Source organism: Orcinus orca, chromosome 1 (genome assembly GCF_937001465.1).
Source record: "Orcinus orca chromosome 1, mOrcOrc1.1, whole genome shotgun sequence".
NCBI classification, from domain to species: domain Eukaryota; kingdom Metazoa; phylum Chordata; class Mammalia; order Artiodactyla; family Delphinidae; genus Orcinus; species Orcinus orca.
Genome location: NC_064559.1, coordinates 125,594,784 through 125,613,181, shown reverse-complemented (window position 1 = coordinate 125,613,181; position 18,398 = coordinate 125,594,784). Strand labels below are relative to the sequence as shown.

The following is an 18,398-nucleotide window of genomic DNA, read 5'->3' as shown; positions in this document are numbered from 1 at the left end:
AACCTGCGTTGTCTTTATTTTTCTCACCTGTAACACTAAAGCCAATCTCTTAATGTTTACCCAGGGTTACTGTGAAGATTAAATGAACTAATAAATGAAAATGTACTTTGTAAACTACAACGTACTACACATACGCAAAGTAAAATACATTAACTACATTTCTTACTTTTATATAATTTAAACTGCGCTGTCAGGGTGTGGTTCTTTGCTATTTAAATTATCTGGAAACTTGACTAGTAAAAGAATGGAGCCTTAGACCACTCTTGAGACAATTATCAGTGGAAAAATGCTCAATAAATAGGTATCATTGCTAAGGATTTAGTCACTTTGACTCTCCTAAACACTGCCTGAATTCAAAAACTACAAGTCAACAATTAAACCACAACTGTCAGGAACAAAAATCCAAATAAATAATTTTTAATTATGATACATTACTTATTACAGTAAAAATTGGCATTTTCCCCTTCAAAAGCAGAAGCACCAGTCTTAGAATTTATAGTATGAATGGTATTTTAAGTGAAATATAGCATAATATTATGTGCAAACATTATTTTAGTACAGAACATACTTTCTAAAAGTAAAGTAATTTCACACACTGAAATCTGTTAGAATGGAAATAAGTCATGCTGAATAATGAAATAAAAACCCCCATGACTTTCAAAGTCCACTTCAAATGAAACATGGTGTGCTGCCGAATAGAAGATACATGAAAAATTAAAAAGCTTGACTAGCTCAAAATAGAGGGACTTCTTACACAAATACGACTCGCGTAGAGGTTTCTTTTCACATGGTCTCAGTGATTCTGTGAGAAACTGAAGTGAATGTTTTATTTCAGAATTAATTTTTGTTCATTGGTCATCATTTTTTATTGAACCTACTCTGTGTGAGGCTTTGTCATAGGTGCTGGGGAGACAGAGAAGAAAGACACAGTCCTGCCCTTGAGGAGCTCACAGTCTAGTGGGGGAAACAGATAAGTTGACACTGATTTTTAAATTATAAAAATGATTAGACAACTTGATAAACGTTTTTGTCATCAAACACACTTTGGGTGTTATGAATGGATGGTGAAAAGGGACGATGTCCAATGCAGTGAAAGACCATCTGCTTCAATATCATGTGACTTCTGCGAAGGCAGTGATGTGGTTCTGCAAAAAGAAAAGAATTACAAAGTCAGAGCCCTGGGAAAACTGGCTTTGTAAAAGATTCAGTGCTTTTACAAATAATCATTAGCCTCATATAAAGCTGTAGCCCAGGTATGTTTAAACTGCAAAAGTATACAGCATTATTTAAATGAGTTGTACATATTATTACATAAATTTGGCTGCTAATTATATATTTTATTCAATATTATTAATTAACCAAATAGAGTAAAATGTTATACCTGCCTTATTCAAAATTAACACTGAAATTTGGAGAGATAAAAATGGCAATGCCAGGCATGTTAATATTCTGTTCAGTGTTAATGGAATTTTAATGCTGCATGTTGAAGTTTCAGACTAATTGCTCCCTGTGAGACAGATGGCATAGAAGGAGTGGTGAAATGTTCAGACTGAAATGGCATTTGCTAGTTGACAAAGATCTCCTTTAAACATTTCATTTTTGATGCATGAATCCAGACTACAGACTGCAATCTCTGTTGTTTACCTCAACCAGAAAATTCTTTAAGGAGGTTTTAAATTTTTTGTTGTTGTTGTTTGTTTAAGCAACTGAATTGTGTACAAAGGAACCCTGCGGAATGGCTAATATTTAAATGGTTTCAGACATGCAACAGGCCATACCATGGCTGCTGAAATACTGCAGTGGAAAATCGACATGACATAATTAATCATGCCACATATAGGTCATGTCAAGAGCTAACTTAAGTGACAGCCCCAACCACTAACAGCAGCATTATGGAAGGGTTTTACCACCAAATTACCTGTTTGGAATGTTTTTCATAGTAGCTTGGACTCTTTATAAGTCAAAGACATCATAAATAGAATTTCACATAATGAATGCACGCCATGAGATTTCTTCCATGTATGTGTAGCTCTTTTCAAGTTAAGGTGTTTTAAATAGCTAAAACATTTTCTGAATGTATGTGAATAAGTTAAAATTCATTTTCACTGAATTGAGGCATATTAAACACTAGAAGCATATTACTAACCACAACTTAAGGCATTATTTTCTAGGTGTGACCCACTTAAGCCTAGAGAAAAACAATATCAGTAAGAATCAGTAGTGAGCAGAGCATGTGGACCCTTTTACTAACTGCTTGACAAGACCTTGGCTACTTTAATTTCCCATTTAAAAAAATGCATGATGAAAATGTTGGTAAATTTAACAGTTCATCTCTAAGTTTTCTTGAGTTTTCCTTCCAAAAGCACAAGCATGACTTTAGGACAAAAAATGTTTGTCAGAGTTATATAATGCACTATGATTGAGTAAAAGCCATAAGAACTGTGGAAACAGTACATCATAGTTTTATTTCCAGTGGCCCCATGGGGACTTGAAATCTGTGAACAATTTGATATACAGTGTTTCAGTACAAAACTGACAGGAGTGCACTCCTCTGGACAGGACCTAGCACATAGTAATTTCTGGAAAGATGTTAAGATATAAATTGAAGATTAATCGGTCAGTGGCAAATGGAGGCTTGGGAAAGGGTGAAGACATGACAGTAAAAAGAAAGGAAAGGAGATTAAAACAAAGGAGAGGGCTTCTCTGGTGGCGCAGTGGTTGAGAGTCCACCTGCCGATGCAGGGGACACGGGTTCGTGCCCCGGTCTGGGAAGATCCCACATTCTGCGGAGCGGCTGGGCCCGTGAGCCATGGCTGCTGAGCCTGCACATCAGGAGCCTGTGCTCCGCAACGGGAGAGGCCACAACAGTGAGAGGCCCGCGTACCGCAAAAACACACACACACACACACACACACAAAAAACAAGGGAGAGAAAATGGATGCTGTTCCAAAGGCCACTGGCCTAGGTATCAGTGTTCCCTTAACCTAAATAATAAAGTGTCCACAAGGCTCATTAAATTTGCTGAAGATGATCCAAAGTGAAGGGGACAGCCATCACTTTGGAAGATAGAACTGAAATGTTAAAATACATTAATAAAGCAAAGAAAGTATCAGAAACAAATCACTGATAATCAGTGCAAGGGAGAACACAAGCAGAGTAAGAAAAACCAAGGGATAGGTACAAGCTGGAGAGAGTGACAAAGATTGTGCAATGACTGACTGCAGGAAGAGCATATAAATTATCATCTAAACCTGGACATAGTGGGGGAGAAAAGGGATGCTAATCATACATAGGAATGAGAGGCTTAAACTGGGGCTGTCCCAAATAGGGACACGAGGTCACCTTAGAAATGAGACATTGAATGGATAACTGTAAGTGTGCTACTGAGAACCAGGAAATCCTGGATTCAGTCTTGCCATTTAAAAGCACGTTTTGTGGCTTCCCTGGTGGCGCAGTGGTTGAGAGTCTGCCTGCCGATTCAGGGGACACGGGTTCGTGACCCGGTCTGGGAAGATCCCACATGCCGCGGAGCGGCTGCGCCCGTCAGCCATGGCCGCTGAGCCTGCGCGTCCGGAGCCTATGCTCCACAACGGGAGAGGCCACAACAGTGAGAGGCCCGCGTACCGCAAAAAAATAAAAATAAATAAAATAAAAGCACGTTTTGGTGACCACTAGATCTTCCTTTCACTGCCCATAAATTCTGAAGGATATTACCCCTTTCTTTATGCTAAGTCATTACCAGGTTAAACTTCAAGGGTAAACAGTTTGTTTTCAGACTGACTCCACTTTTAGATCCCAGGGCTCTGGGGAAATGCCTGCTTTTTCCAATTAGTACCCTTTCACTTTCACATCACAATTAAGCTCTAATCTCTGAGTTGATTTTTCCTATTTGACTGGAATTAGAAGGGTTCTACTTGGGGCTAATCATTTAAAGATTGTCATTAGGTAAACAGAGGAAAATAAATAACAAAGTGACTATGCAAAAGGAAGAGAAAATAAAGGGGAAATTTAATAACAGTTTCCAAGTACATTAAAGGAGTATACAGAGAGCACAGGGGCCATCTGTTTATTAATTTCACTAAGAGCAAATAAACCCACACCACAGACTGAAAGGGATGGACCTTATATCTCAGTATGCTTTAAGAAATAAGATGAATTCTCGTCTAGCACAGGAGAAGTTTTTCCCTGAAAGAATCTAGAGAAAGGGCAAACTAATTACTTAAAGTCCTTACCATCTATAAGACTCTATGATTCTATATTATAACAATTACATGCATGTAAATGCATGATTTGAAATATTCAAATGGTATAATTCCTATGCAGGAAGTTATGACATTGCTCACTTCATCAGCATTTTTCTCAGTAATATTTAAAAAAACAGAATTGCACTTAATATTTTCAGATCACCTGTCTTAAGGAATGGACTCCTTATGAGGCAAACTAGGTGACAAGGATTTTCCCCTTTTAATCGAGCTGAATTCTTAATATGCAATACTAAATCATATTAGTAGATGATAGTGCAAACACTCAGCAGGCAAACCAAAAACTCATGCATAGAAGCTTAATTCAGAGTCACAAGAAGAAAGTGGTCATATAAATCATCAGTGCAATTATACAGAGGATTAGAGTGGAGATAACAAAGCTTGTGTCCAAAGAGTTGAAGATTAGAATATGCTACATCCATTAGAAAGTGTTCATTCAAGTCCACAGCAAATCAGTGAGCAAAATACTGAATCCAGTCCTTGAGTGCAGAGGTCCCATGGAAAAACAAGCGCTTGTTTCTGAAAAGTAGTTTTGGATTCTTAAATTTGATAAACTCTAAGTCTCTAGCATATCAATTTTTGAAGCCTTAAGTTCTATGTGAAAATTTCTGTTTTCCTATTTATTCTATACCCCCAGTTGTATAAATTATGCTTTGGAATTTTAAAAAGTTACTTAAAACAAAATTGTCATTTACTTATGACATGAAAATTTGGTGATGACTTGCCACCTGACAAGATCTGCCACCCGCCATTTCTCTTTGAGAAAACAGAGGGAGATGCAAAATGAGTACCTCAGGTAAGAAAACAAAAAATAGTCACTACTATTAAGGGCTATTTCATTGAAGAACGCTAATTTCCCATTAATGAGTGAAAAAAATCAGTGAAAAAACAAAATATATTTGAATAAATATATACAAAATTTTATATTGAATAAAAGTAACAATAACAACCCAAACAATCTAGTATCTAGATCCCTTTTCGTTGTAATGGAAACCTGCACAAAAGGACACGGTTTCTGTATTTGGCTTAGCTTTGCAACCAATTCCAACACCAGTGCGCTCTAGCGCACATACGTTTATTGCCTTAATTGAAGGTGTTCACAGTGGCTGATTCCCATTATCCAGCTGAAGAGCCTTGCAAGACAGCCTTTAAAGGACCTTCCCTGTGAATTTTCTTCTTGACCACTCTCAATAGGTTGGATTTGGGACACCTACAAAATGTGTTTTATATATTATTTCAGTGTTTATTTAAATACTGACTGACTTACTTGGATAAAGTGCTAGTCTATTTAAAGTTCTACGCTGTTATATTGCTGGACCAAATGCTGAGGCTAAATGTTGTTCCAGTTTCCTTCTTTCTGGATGATTATAAACAGCTTTTGTTTTTTAACAGGAGGTTATCAGCAATCAGCTTTTATGCTAAACTTAAGCATAAAATGGGATCTGTGCATATGATGGCTAACTCAATGATTTGTGTACTCAGCTCTATTGGTAAGGAAGCTGGGTGGCACAGTGGACTCTGCAGTCAGGTAGTGTGAATGCCAAGTGTTTGAAGGTGGGCTCCGTACCAACTGAAATTTTCACAAGCAATTTAACCTTTCAGAGACTTAGCTTTCTCATTTGTGAAATGGAAATAATAATACCTATTCGAATAGATTTTTATTAAGATTAAATGAGATGATATGAACAAAGGTCCTTGTCTCTACTCAAACATATCATTATATCGATAGTTGTCTGTAAAAGCCAGAGAAACAAGATAAAAAAGTAAAAGAAAAGAAAGAAAAAGAGAGAGAATGAAGTCAAGAAGATTTTTATAATTGGTTGGAATTTCACAATGTTATAGTCTACAATTCTAATATCCAAACAAACTTTAAAACCCAAATGTTTCTGGTAAAATTGGTGCAAATTCATTTGGTGGTAAAAAACAAACCTGAATAGCTGTGAGGCAATTTGTACTCTGTTATGCTGTGGAAATATCCATCTTTGATTACAAAGTGATGCCCAAGATCCTGCTTGTGTAACAGAATACACAGTACTTTTCCCTAAAATATAAAATATTTTAATCCTGAAAAACACCTAGCACTAATGATTTAGGATAAGGAATCATGGTCCTATAATAATCAACAATTATTACAGACACAACCTACATTTTATCAGGGGAAGGTGGATGGATGTCATACTCCCAGATATTGGCTATCTTTATTTTGCATTTGCTTCCTTCCTTCCTTCACTGTGTCTCTTGATGAAGGCAAAATGGGTAGGAGAAGAGAGAAGGAAGAAAAGCAGTAGCATATGAAGTGTGTGCTCTTAGACTCTACTTTGTCACATTGTTTTCCTCCTGGTAGGTTGTGAACTTGGTGAGTATTTTAGAAAAGAGAAATGATGTTAGGTCCATATTAGAAGAAATTATTAGAGAACTTCAAACTTGAGACTACGAAACATTGTAAAGTTCATCTAAGCAATTTCTTGTTTTAAAAAGTTGGGGATGTGAAGACATAAAAGATAAATGTGATAGAACAAGAGTTCTCTCAGGAAAGATGACTTTTGGGGAACTATTTCTTTTTTTTATAGTGGTTCTGTTTCAATTCAGAGTTTTATATTAGTTCAGAGTTTTGTTTCTTCGCAGGAATTTCCTTTTACACCAGTTTGAGAACCACTGCCAAAAGGTACAGAAAAGTGATTAGTTAGCAATGTGAGCACTGCCAGGTATATACAATCAATTCTTAAAATATTATGTATCTGGTAAAAAGAGCATTGCCTAAAAAAGCAGTAATCCTGAATGGTTCTCCAAAAAAAAAAAAAAAAAATCTCTGTGTTTAAATACTTCTGGGAACAGCTGCACATTATTTCCCTTGCTTAGAACTTCATGGGGCATAAGGTATTGAGAAGATGTGTAATAAACTCTTGGGTTTCACTGTAACTCAGTGTTTCCCAATGCACCGACATGAAACTCCATGTAAGTCTATTAATACTAATGTGTTTATGGTCCTTAGTGGATGTGGGTATCCCTGGACTCTATCTAAAGTTTCTTAACTTCCCTAACTCTAATGACCTGTCTAACATACATTTAGCCCATATTCACAACTATGTTCTCAACCATCAACTCAATGTACCTCCTGGCCTACCTCCCTCATACTACAAAGTTTCTTTGGCCATTTTAGAAATTTCCCAACCAATAATTGTGCATCTGCTCCAGCTCATCTTGCTTCTTTTCAATTCTATTTCTATTACATTCATTCTGGACCCCATTTGAACTCTCTTTAATGGCATCCTCAAGTCTCTTGTCCCAGTGCTCTTACCTCACTTGCCAAATAAAACCTTGGTGCAAGCTGGTTCCTCTATCTGGAATATTTTTCTCTCCTTCTCCCATGGCCACCAGTCCTTCAGATCTCTACTTAGAGGATGTTGTAAGCATCGCTAAGTTTGGATGGGTCCCCGTTTATGTGCTCCTCTAGCATAGCTATCATCACCCTGTTCTGAATTTGCTTATAAAATTATTTATAGAATCTATAAAAGTACAGACTCATGAGACTGTAAACTCATGAGTCCTGGGAAAGGTACCATAGTGCTGCTTATTTGATATTTGTTACATGTTTCATATATTACAAACCTAGTAACAAATAAAATTTTACTATACATAACAAATGATGGTAAAAAATGTAACTCACCCATAAATTGTACCCATGCCTTCTTTTACACTAGTATTTTAATCTAACTAATGGCTTCTTATTTAATTTCTCTTTAACTTTTTAAAACACATTATATTTGCTAAATAAGCAGCCCAATGCTACTTGACAGAGAAGAATCAGAGGATGTGGGTAATGAATCAAGTGCATGGTAAGTTCTTGTATAACCAGGAGCTGATTAGAACTCTTTACTTAAAAACTTGCCTATTTTCAGAAAAAGGTACCAGTCAATAAAAATCTGGATGAGCTACATCAAGAGTAATTTCAGAACCATTCAAACCCATAAGGGCCATTAGGCATGACACAGATACTTCAGAAAAATTTTGTAAAGGTAAACATATTGAATATATTTACCATACAAACCAACAATCCCATTCCTAGGTATTTATCCAAGAGATTGAAAAATATACATTTTCACAAAAACCTGTGCATGAATTTTTATATCAGCTTTATTCATAATTGGGAAAAATTAGAAACAGCCCAAATATCCTTCAATTGGTAAATGGATTTTAAAAAATGGTGGTACATCCTATACAACAGAATACCACTCAGCAATAAAAAAGGAAAAAAAGAAAACAGGTAACAACATGAATGAATTTCAAATGCATTATGCAAGGTGAAAGAAGACTCAAAAGGCTACATACTATATGAATCCATTTATATGACATCCTGGAAAAGGTAAAACTATAGGAACAGAAAAAAGATAGTGGTTGCCAGGGGTTGGGAGCTAAAGGAGGGGTTGGCTACCATTTTAGGATGATAGAAATGTTCTATAACTTGATTGTGGTTATGATTACATGATGCTAGGCATTTGTCAAAACTCATAAAACTATATGCTAAAAAGGGAATTTTATAGGATGTAAATTATGCCTTTAATAAACCCCAATTAAAAAAAGGAGTACCATTAAGCCACTCTATGAATTAAGTCTAAGGGCCAAGTGATGACTAGAATTTGATTTGTCAGTTATTGAGCTATTGTTTCAATATTTGTTTCAGTCACAAAAAGGGAAATACAAAATAAATGTATGGGAAGGTATTCAAAAGATGCAAATTAAAATGAGGTACTTCATTTATTTTTGACCTATAAGATTGGTGAAGATTTTTAAGAACAATATTCTCCATTCTTGGTTTGATGTGAATCAAACCAAAAACCTTAAAGAGTACTCATCCTCTTTTTTTCCAGCATTTCCACTTCTATAAATGTATCTTAAATAAGTTATTAATTGAACTTACAAATATATCTATTTTAGAGATGTTTACCCTAGTATTGTTTATAATTGTGGAAAATTGGAAGTGGAAGCAATCCTCTGCCTAACAAAGGTAATGATTAATTTATATGGATTAAAGCTTTTCAATGTAATTCTATATTGTAATTCTATGTGTACAGCACAGTGATTATGATCTGGAGCTCTGCAGTGATAAACATGGAATATAAATTAAAAATGGAAAAAACAGTTCTGTATTCCAATTTCAGAATGCAGGTTATGTGACCCTGGGCAAATTACTTAACCTCTTTAAGTCTCCTCTGTAAAATCGGAATAACAAGCTACACTCAAATGATTTCTGTAAAAACTAAAATGGCATTTTATGTGTGATGTTCTTTGCATAATTCTGGACACATATTAGGTTCTCACTGAAGATTAGCTTTTACAGTTATGCTTGATATGATGATATATTCATTGAGCTGTGAGCATACTCATGATATACTGTTACATGGGCAAAAGCTGGCTACAGAAGGGAGCATCCAGGGCGGTCCTGTACCACACACAAACTCAGACACATACTCATGGGGTCTCAAAGGCTATTTTAAGAAAATATGTCCAGTGATTACTGTGGTAGGATATGGATATTTCCTATTCATTACTGTTTTGCTTACCCAGATTTTCAAATTTTAAATAATATACATAAGTTACTTGTTGCTCCTTTAACAGAAACGACAAACAACAAAAACTAAATGTGGTTGTTTCATAAGACTGGGAATGGGGTCATTGTTTATTTTCCTAGTTTTAGTCAAATAAAACTGTATTTTCTCTACCAAAAATGTTCATAGTGTCATGGTGCTCTGGACTGATTTTGAAGGCTGCCATAGCTTCAAAAGAGTCTCTAGGACAGTCTACCAAAAGGGAACCAATCTGAGAGAAGAGGGGGATGAATGGGTGGAAGAAGTTTTCCATGTGTAACTAACGATGTGTCCACTGAGAATGATTTTTTTAATCCGTCATTGTCTTATTCTGTCCTTAACTAATGACTGCACGAATCATATAATTTAAAAATACAGTCATCAACTCTATATTTTTCATAAAATGAGATGAGAGAGCTTGTTTATATTCAAAAGTAATGTACTGAAAAGACGCTTTTATAAAAGGCCTGCTAGATACGACTGAACAAAAAAATTTGGCTTTTATTCTTTGTATAGTATATTATGATTTATAAATAGTGTGGAGAAATAAATAATGAATATATGTAAGTACAAATAGGAAAAATGACATATGGCAAAGTAATATCAGTATATGCTAATTTTTCTAAACTAAAACGTTGATGCCTGGTTGGAATTTTTAAGCTTCCATTTTCAATTGCCTTTTTTAAGCAATATTAAATTTAACAAATGAGAACAGAGTACGGCATGTAAACATTGATTCACTTCAAATATTTTTCATAAGTGCTCAAAGCTTAGATTGAGAAAAAAGGCCTAAAATATAAAGATATTTTGTTCCACTAACTATTCCAATATCTGATCACTAATACAGTTGTTTTGACAGGTCCTATGTAACATTTACATTACAGTTCAGCAGCTCTGTTAAACAAAGATTTGCATTATAGAAAAGTAACTGAATCTTAAATAGATTGCCATTGTTATTCAAGCACAACATTTTGAAACCTCAAAAGAATTTATCACAGAGAGCACCGTAACGTATAATCATATTTGTCTTGGCAAGAAACCACAGAATTGTTTTGCTGTTGCTATGACACTAATGTATGCAACATTTTATACTATAAGATTTTCTGCCACATGTGCTATGTATGACATAGACGATCTGTATAAATTTTTAAATCCGTGAAACATATCTATAAGGGTATCCTATCCTGCAATAAAATGAAAATCCTATTAAGGGAATCATTATTGTTACAGGAGGGAACTAACTTGTGTTAAGCACCTACCACGTGCCAAGAAGTTCATTTGGGATCTGTTAATCCCAATAATCACTCCATAAGGAAAACATTATTATATCAATCTTTTTGGAAAAGGAGAAGAGGAATAATTTGTCTAACCCCACCTAGTTCTAATGTAGACAAACCAAGCTTCAGACTCAGGACTGCCAGCTGCAGAAGCTTGTCTCTCCAACCTCCACCCCACCCCCACTCTGCCTAAATTTCAGCTCAGGCTTCACCTTGATTTCTGTGATTTTATAATCTGCAAAACAGTCAATGTAAATGTTAATGCATGGGCTTTCCTGGGTCACCGTGAATTCCCTTAGAATTTTCCTATCCATATAGTTTTCCTTCGCAGTTGCCATGGGAATTAAACAAACCATGGTAATTTCTATCTGTATTAGTACACACTCCTTATGCCATTTCTAGATTTTTCGAACTGCCATCACTGGTTACCACTTTCACTCAGGTGATGCTTCTGTTAATCAGGAAGTGCTTTCATACAACGAAGCTTCTTGAGTAGTACAGGTTAGTGAAAAGTCCCTGACCCGATGTACAAAGCTGTCATCTTGTAAATTATTCCTAGCATTACCTTCCCTTCCTTGTTGTTGGCAAGAGGGAATTACCTTCGGTTTAAATGATTAGGTCACATAAACCTAAGAAAAAATGCTTAGGCTTAGATGGAAAAAAAATATTTTTTCTCAAAAAGCATTGCCTATACCTGGCCCTATCCACTAAGTGAGTTCTCAAAATGATCTCCAATGAGCCAGCCATAAGTGGCTACAGTGGCCTGTTCTATTTGCCTTAATAAAACTATGTAGATTATCAACTCCTCTCAGATTTATTGGAAATATTCCATTTTCTATCAAATCCCATCTATCCTTACATTTATTTTTAAATATTTTTGTTCCCTTGCTAGATAGTGAGTGTCCCTTTCTTTAGATTTGCTGTTTGGTACCAGTTAAAATTGATAATGCATAAGCACACATCATGTGTATGTGCTTACCTATGCAAATCTGAACAGCAGCATTCTGCCTTAGAGAGAGAACAAGCAGAGGGCAAGAGGGAAAAAACAAAAGCACTTAGTGTTTTGTTTCTGGGATGAATGCAGCTTGACCCAGGAGGATCCCTGGAAGGAAGGAAGTCCAGGTGCTCCTTTTCTGTTAGTTATGGCCAAGAGAAATGTCTGAAGAGAGGACAGGAAAACTCCATAGATGAAAGGTCAGCAGGTTTCTTGAGGTGGGTAGGGTGGAGGGATAGTTTTCTTAGTGACACCCGGGTCAGCAGTTAGCCCTTTTTCACTGTAAAGTACTGGTATGGTTAGATAACCCCTGCATATAGACCGAATGCTTGTGTGCCCCCAAATTCATATGTTGAAACCTAATCCCCAACATGATATCAGGAAATGGGGCTTTTGGGAGGTGATTAGCTCATAAGGGCAGAGTCTTTTATGAATGGGATAAGTACTCTTATAAAGACCCTAGAGAACTCCCTCACCCCTGCTGCCATGTGAAGACACAGGGAGAAGATGGCCATCTATGAACCAGGAAGTGAGCCCTCACCAGAGACTGAATCTGCCAGTGCCTTAATCTTAGACATCCTAGCCTCCAGGATGGTGAGAAATAAATTTCTGTTATTTATAAGCCACCAGTCTATAGTATTTTGTTATAGCAGCCTGAATGGAGTAATACAACTCCTCTGATCAGAATCAGCACCCGACCAAGAGAGACTTTGCCAAATGATGCCTGGTCAGTCAATATGGCATAACATGGCTGTACTGAGGTCTAGTCCATGTAATCTTTATCATTTATCTGGATTTTTAAAACAGCCTCTCAGATTGGTTTTTGTTTGATTTTGTTTTGCTGCAGTGTTGCTCTCCTTCAATTTATTCTCCATTCTGAACACGCCACTTCCTTCCTTACACTCCTTCATGGCTCCCCTTTGCTTACAGGGTAAGGACCAACTTCACAGTGTTGCGTAAAAGACCCTTCACAAATTTTCATCAAACGTGACAGAGAGTACTTTTCCATATACTTCTTTTTCATTTGCATTTGATCTCTAATGATGTGCTTATTCATGAACTTTGCCCAGTTTTCAATTAGGATGTTTTATATATTACAGACATTAACCCATTGGCAAGTGTGTAGTTTACATCTTACACTTCGTCATTGGACTTTTTAAACTGTTTAAACTACTCTTGATAAATTTTATTTTAAAAAATGCTTGAACCTAAATTTTTCTAGTCAGTAACGCAAGAATGAAGCAGTAATATTGAGTCCCTCCTTTATAAAATCTACAAATTATCATACTTTGACAATTTTATTAGCATTATCTAAGATTTGTCTCATTTTGTCATTGCTGTATTAATTAATTTTGTTATAGATCTTCTCTCTAAATGAATTTTATAATTTTGCCCTGTTTCTGTCACTGCATTTACCACAGTCAATTCTAATTAAGTCTATATTTAAATGGTTTCCATTTTTCCTGCCAACTCATTCATAATATGACTTTTCAATTTGAGAGCTCTAGATATTGGTGTTTTGCTCAGTTAACTGGTAAATATCTTCTGGTACGAGCAAGTATCTTCTTTCACGAGTAATATAGTTCCTGAATTCTTAAGCATGTGGTGCTTTATGATTATCTTACCACTTAAATGACCTTTTGGGTGGGAATAGAATTCGTATGTCACCACCTTTTTCATGGAAACTCGGAAGACATTACTCCATTTTATTCTGGCATATAATCCTATAGAGGGAGAAGTCTGAGGCTAACATGCTGTTAGTCTTGGGTGGTATATTAGTTTTGTGTGTATTAGTTTTCAGTAGGCACACTCTATTTTAACCTCAAAAGCTCAGTTGGCTTCCAACAACAAATGTGTATATATACCTCCTCATACTACATGTTGGTGGTCAGGTTCTACGGATCTGCCCCAAGCTACAGGTTGGGTGTTGGTCTGCTTCCCATGACTTCCCATTCTGGGACTCAGGATGTCAGAACAGCCCGTATCTGGAACACAGCCTTCTCCTGGAAGAAGGCTCAAGAGCAACAGGGTGGGCAGAAGCTCATGATGGTTCTACAAGTTTCTGGTTGATGGGTTATCTATCAGGTTCACTCACATGTTATTGATCAAGTCCAAAATAACTGGAGCAGGAAGGATACTCTGCGTATAGAAGAGGGTAGTTAATAATTGGGAACAACAATACCATCTACCACAATATTTATAGAATTCTTTCTTCAGTATTGAAATTTGAAAATTTCACTGAGAAATATCTAAATTCTGGTATATATTTTAATTTTCCCTTGTATCCTGTTAACCCTTGGAGCCTAAAGATTCAGATATTTATTTGGAAGGAAAATTTACTTATAGTATTTCTCTGAATATTGCTATAGCTTCATTTGTCCTCTTCTTTAGCATCTACAGTGATTCACATGTTACATTTCTGTGGTATATCCTTCATATCTATTATTTTTACTCAGATCAATTTTATTCTCTTGTTCTTGTACTACGAATTCTGAAACCTGTCCTTAACATAACTGATTTCACTTTCTCCATTGTGGATTTTGTTCTTTATGGTTTCTAGTATTGGTTTTAATCTTGCCATGACATTCTTTTCTTACATTAGTTTCCTAATTGTTCCAGCTATCTTTCATCTCTCATTTCACATATTTTCTTTAATTTCCTTGACAGTAGAAAGCAGATATTGTCTACAATGAATTTAATTATCTTGTAATCTTTTTTTCCCTCAAAAACGTATTCTATCTCTTAAAATATGTCTCTCTTCTGTGTCAAGAAATCGTTTTAAAGGATTTAAGTAATTGTCCTGATTATTTATACTTGAATCAGAATAGATTTAGCTCAGTTTATCTTCCTAAACTGAGTGGGAGAAGATTCAAAGACCCCTGAACTGTTTTCTTGAATAGTCAGGGAATCCTTCACCTAGATCTTGAGCTGAAGAGCTGGTGAATGTAGTTTTATAATATCATTTTGATGATTTACCAGCCTGACAGGAGTGGGAGAAGAAGCTGAGGCCATGGACATTTCCAGGAAGGTCACTTTATTTCTATATGAAACTATATAGAAGCTATAATGAAACTATTGCTATGTCTGCTGAAATATCAGGACTGCTATTCTGTTCAGCTTAAACGCTACTACAGGAAGATGGCATAGTCCTTGGAGGCAGCTTATTTATTTTTTTACCCATTTTATGGTACCCATTCAGTTCAGGAAAGGGTTCTTTCATCTGGCACGTGCCCATATTAATGAGAAGCCTGATCAGAGGAAAGCTTCTTGCCTGAAGGCTTTCTTTTGGTGTGTACTTGCCTATCTGCTAACCCTGCTTCAACATGGTGTTGGTCCAAGGTGCTGAATTGTGCTCTAAATAAGTCTTCTCATTCTCTTAAAGGTCTTTCTTATCTCTTGTCCTCACTCTGAAATTTTGGAGCTATTACTGGGATCGTACAGGATTTTAGCCACTTCTGCAACATTGAACTTCTTTACTGGCAAAGAAAAATTTTAATTGTCCTTTGGTGACATCCATCAAACTGGAACTATTTATACTATATCTAGTAGAAATGCCTATAATTTTACTCTATCTTGTTTTCTCTCTGTGACACAGCTATTAAGATATTAACTCCTACTTTGCCCTTGCTAATATAGGAGAGTAAAGCTAATGAATATGTAAATGTTTCCATCTTCATTTCCTAGAAGGAGAGGCAGACTTTTGGTTTTTGGCCTCCTGAGAGTAATTAATGGTGTCTTTGTGTTTTTGGAGACCTCCTGAAGCCAGCACCCCTGAAGATTCTGTTTGGGATGCATGGGCCCTTGAAGGCAGGAGCCAGAAAAGGATAAGTTTGAAGGGGAGGAGTGGTGTGACTTGGCTCCCTGAGGCCTTTGGTCGGTGGGATTTTGTGGCTCCTGAAAATGAGAGGCACCTACACACAGCTCGTGTCAGGGCCCCAGGACAGATAGGACCTGAAATGGAGATGACTGCAGGTGTGCCAAGGACAGCTGGACCCTGGGCGTGATGCATAAAGGCATGCGAGCTACAACCAATTTGGCAGAGAAAAATAAACCAAACACTCTCAAAAGGTTTGTGGGAGTCATAAGGAAGGGACACAGGAATTTAAATTATTCCAGGGAAATTTTTCCAAGGGACTTTGCTCAATCAGAACATACCAACAGTCAATACAAGGAAGCATAACCAAGACCTCCTCAGAGAGCAGCTGAAGAAAACTGAATAATTTTAAAACACTGTAATTATTTTAGTTACACAATTTTTCATAAATATAGCCTCATTACAGGAAGATAAAGAGAAAATGAGAGAGAAAAGGAAGAAAGGAAGGAAGGAAGGGAGGGAGGGAGGGAGGGAGGGGAAGAAAGGGAGGAAGACAGAGACAGGAGAGAATCAGGTCCACTATGTCAGTTGCTCTCAGACTGGTGTCGGTGGGTACCCTGCCCCCTTCTCTCTCTCATCTATATGCTCTTTTCTTTCCTACTAGAGAGAAATATCTTGTGTGGTGTTTTGCACAACTGGCTTCATCATACACAGACACATTTTATACATATCAACTTACAAAAATTTTACAACATACTAGAAAACTTTCCACATCTTGATTTACCTCATCCATTTTAACTGTGGAATAGTAATAATAATTATAATTCGTAATGATTAAGGGCTTCAGAGGTGCCAGACACTGCCCTAAAATGCTTGACTATTATCTTATTGAACTCTTACGACTATCATTCTATGAATCATTCTATGAAGGAGAAAACTGAGTCACAGAGCATTTAGGTAAGCTGCCCAAGATCAAAATTGTCCGTAACTGCCAGCTAGTCTACCTCTAGAAACTGTAAGCAGAAGTACCACACTATAATGTACTGGATCCCATTGTAGGAATGTATCACAACTGATTTAATAATTCACGACAGATATACATTTAGATCTTCCATGATTTGATATTACAAATGGCTGTAATAAAGTTACTGGTAACTTAAATAAGTGGGCATTGAGATATGATGGGCTACTTTCCACAGATGATTAATTCTTTTCAAAAACCAAATGTAATGAATGTTCAGATTTATTTAGCCTTCAGAAAAATCATGACTTTTCCTCAAACTGTGGTAATTAACTATATGACAAACTCCCTATAATTAAGGGGTAAATTGCTGGCATTTTATAAGCAAGAACGTTTGCATGCTGTAATTACTCTGTAGTGTACCATCTATCAAACATGTACTTTGAACATGAGGTTATATAAGTACATAACTTCCAAAAGAAACCCTTTGCCTTCTCCATGTAAAACCGACAACCAGAAAATGATAGTTTGGCATAATAATGCTAAAACATTAGGCCATGCCTGTGGACCACACTTTAACACTGGGCCTCCTTTCTCTCCTCAGAGGGCCAGCTTTAAGGATTTAATGTCATTCTCCAACTATCGGTTATTAAGATCAACTTACTGGGGAGCGATTTGCATTCACTTGTTTCCCACTGTGAACTATGATGAAAAGCAATATATTTACTCCAAACATTCCTTATCACAGAAAGAAGAGAAAGCTACTGTGGGCTTCCCTGAAGTGATGGTCTTCTTCCCTTTCTGGCTGATGAGCTCAAATACATGTCCTCTCACCCGCAGAGCTCCTGGCGGAAACTCCTGAGACCCATGCTCTTCCTGCGGTCTATGTGAGTGAGGGCAGCAGACCACAAACTGCGCAGACAGCGTTCTGCCTTGCAGACAGGGATGGAGAGAGCGGAGAGGGAAGTTGGAGCTCAGCGGGGTGAGCGTAAATGTGCTAGGTGTGTGAAGGGGAGAATCAAATCAGATTCCAATCATCTTTATTGCCTAACTACTGGAGTGAAGACAAGGCACATGAATTTGTCATAAACAAAAATATTAATGAAAGAAAGAAGTTAATAAACACGGATCTCTTGCAATCTATGGATTCTAATAGAATATTTTTGCTTTTACCATCTAACATCTTAAAAGTCACTATAAATAAAAATAAATTTGCATAAAATCAAGAACAGAAATATTTTAATAACTTAATATACATAATGATGTAATGGTATATAAGAATATCTGGCAATGCTAGTAGACCACTAAAGAACCGTTATGCAAATAAATATGTTAAAAAGCAGAAGACTGTGATTTTTGTTCAAGTTAATATATTGAGAGCTATATAAAATAAAGACTCTATTTTTTACCCTAACCATTTTCTTCAAAGTATGTTCAAGATCTCTTCCTAAATTCTACTGTTTTCTATATTTAATTTAAAATTAAACAAGATTGAATTTTATATG

General features: G+C 36.4%; 1 protein-coding gene across 2 annotated transcripts in view; it reads right to left on the bottom strand.

The window, feature by feature from the left end:
- Positions 1-201: 201 nt before the first annotated feature.
- The window catches only part of PLPPR5 (phospholipid phosphatase related 5), a 127,954-nt gene continuing 109,757 nt past the window's right edge, over positions 202-18,398 (bottom strand). For both annotated transcript variants that reach the window (XM_004263066.4, XM_049714806.1), the window contains exon 6: positions 202-1,145. In XM_004263066.4, coding sequence (XP_004263114.1) covers positions 1,113-1,145 — 33 coding nt within the window. In that variant the 3' untranslated portion in view covers positions 202-1,112. The remainder of the gene's footprint in view (positions 1,146-18,398) is intronic.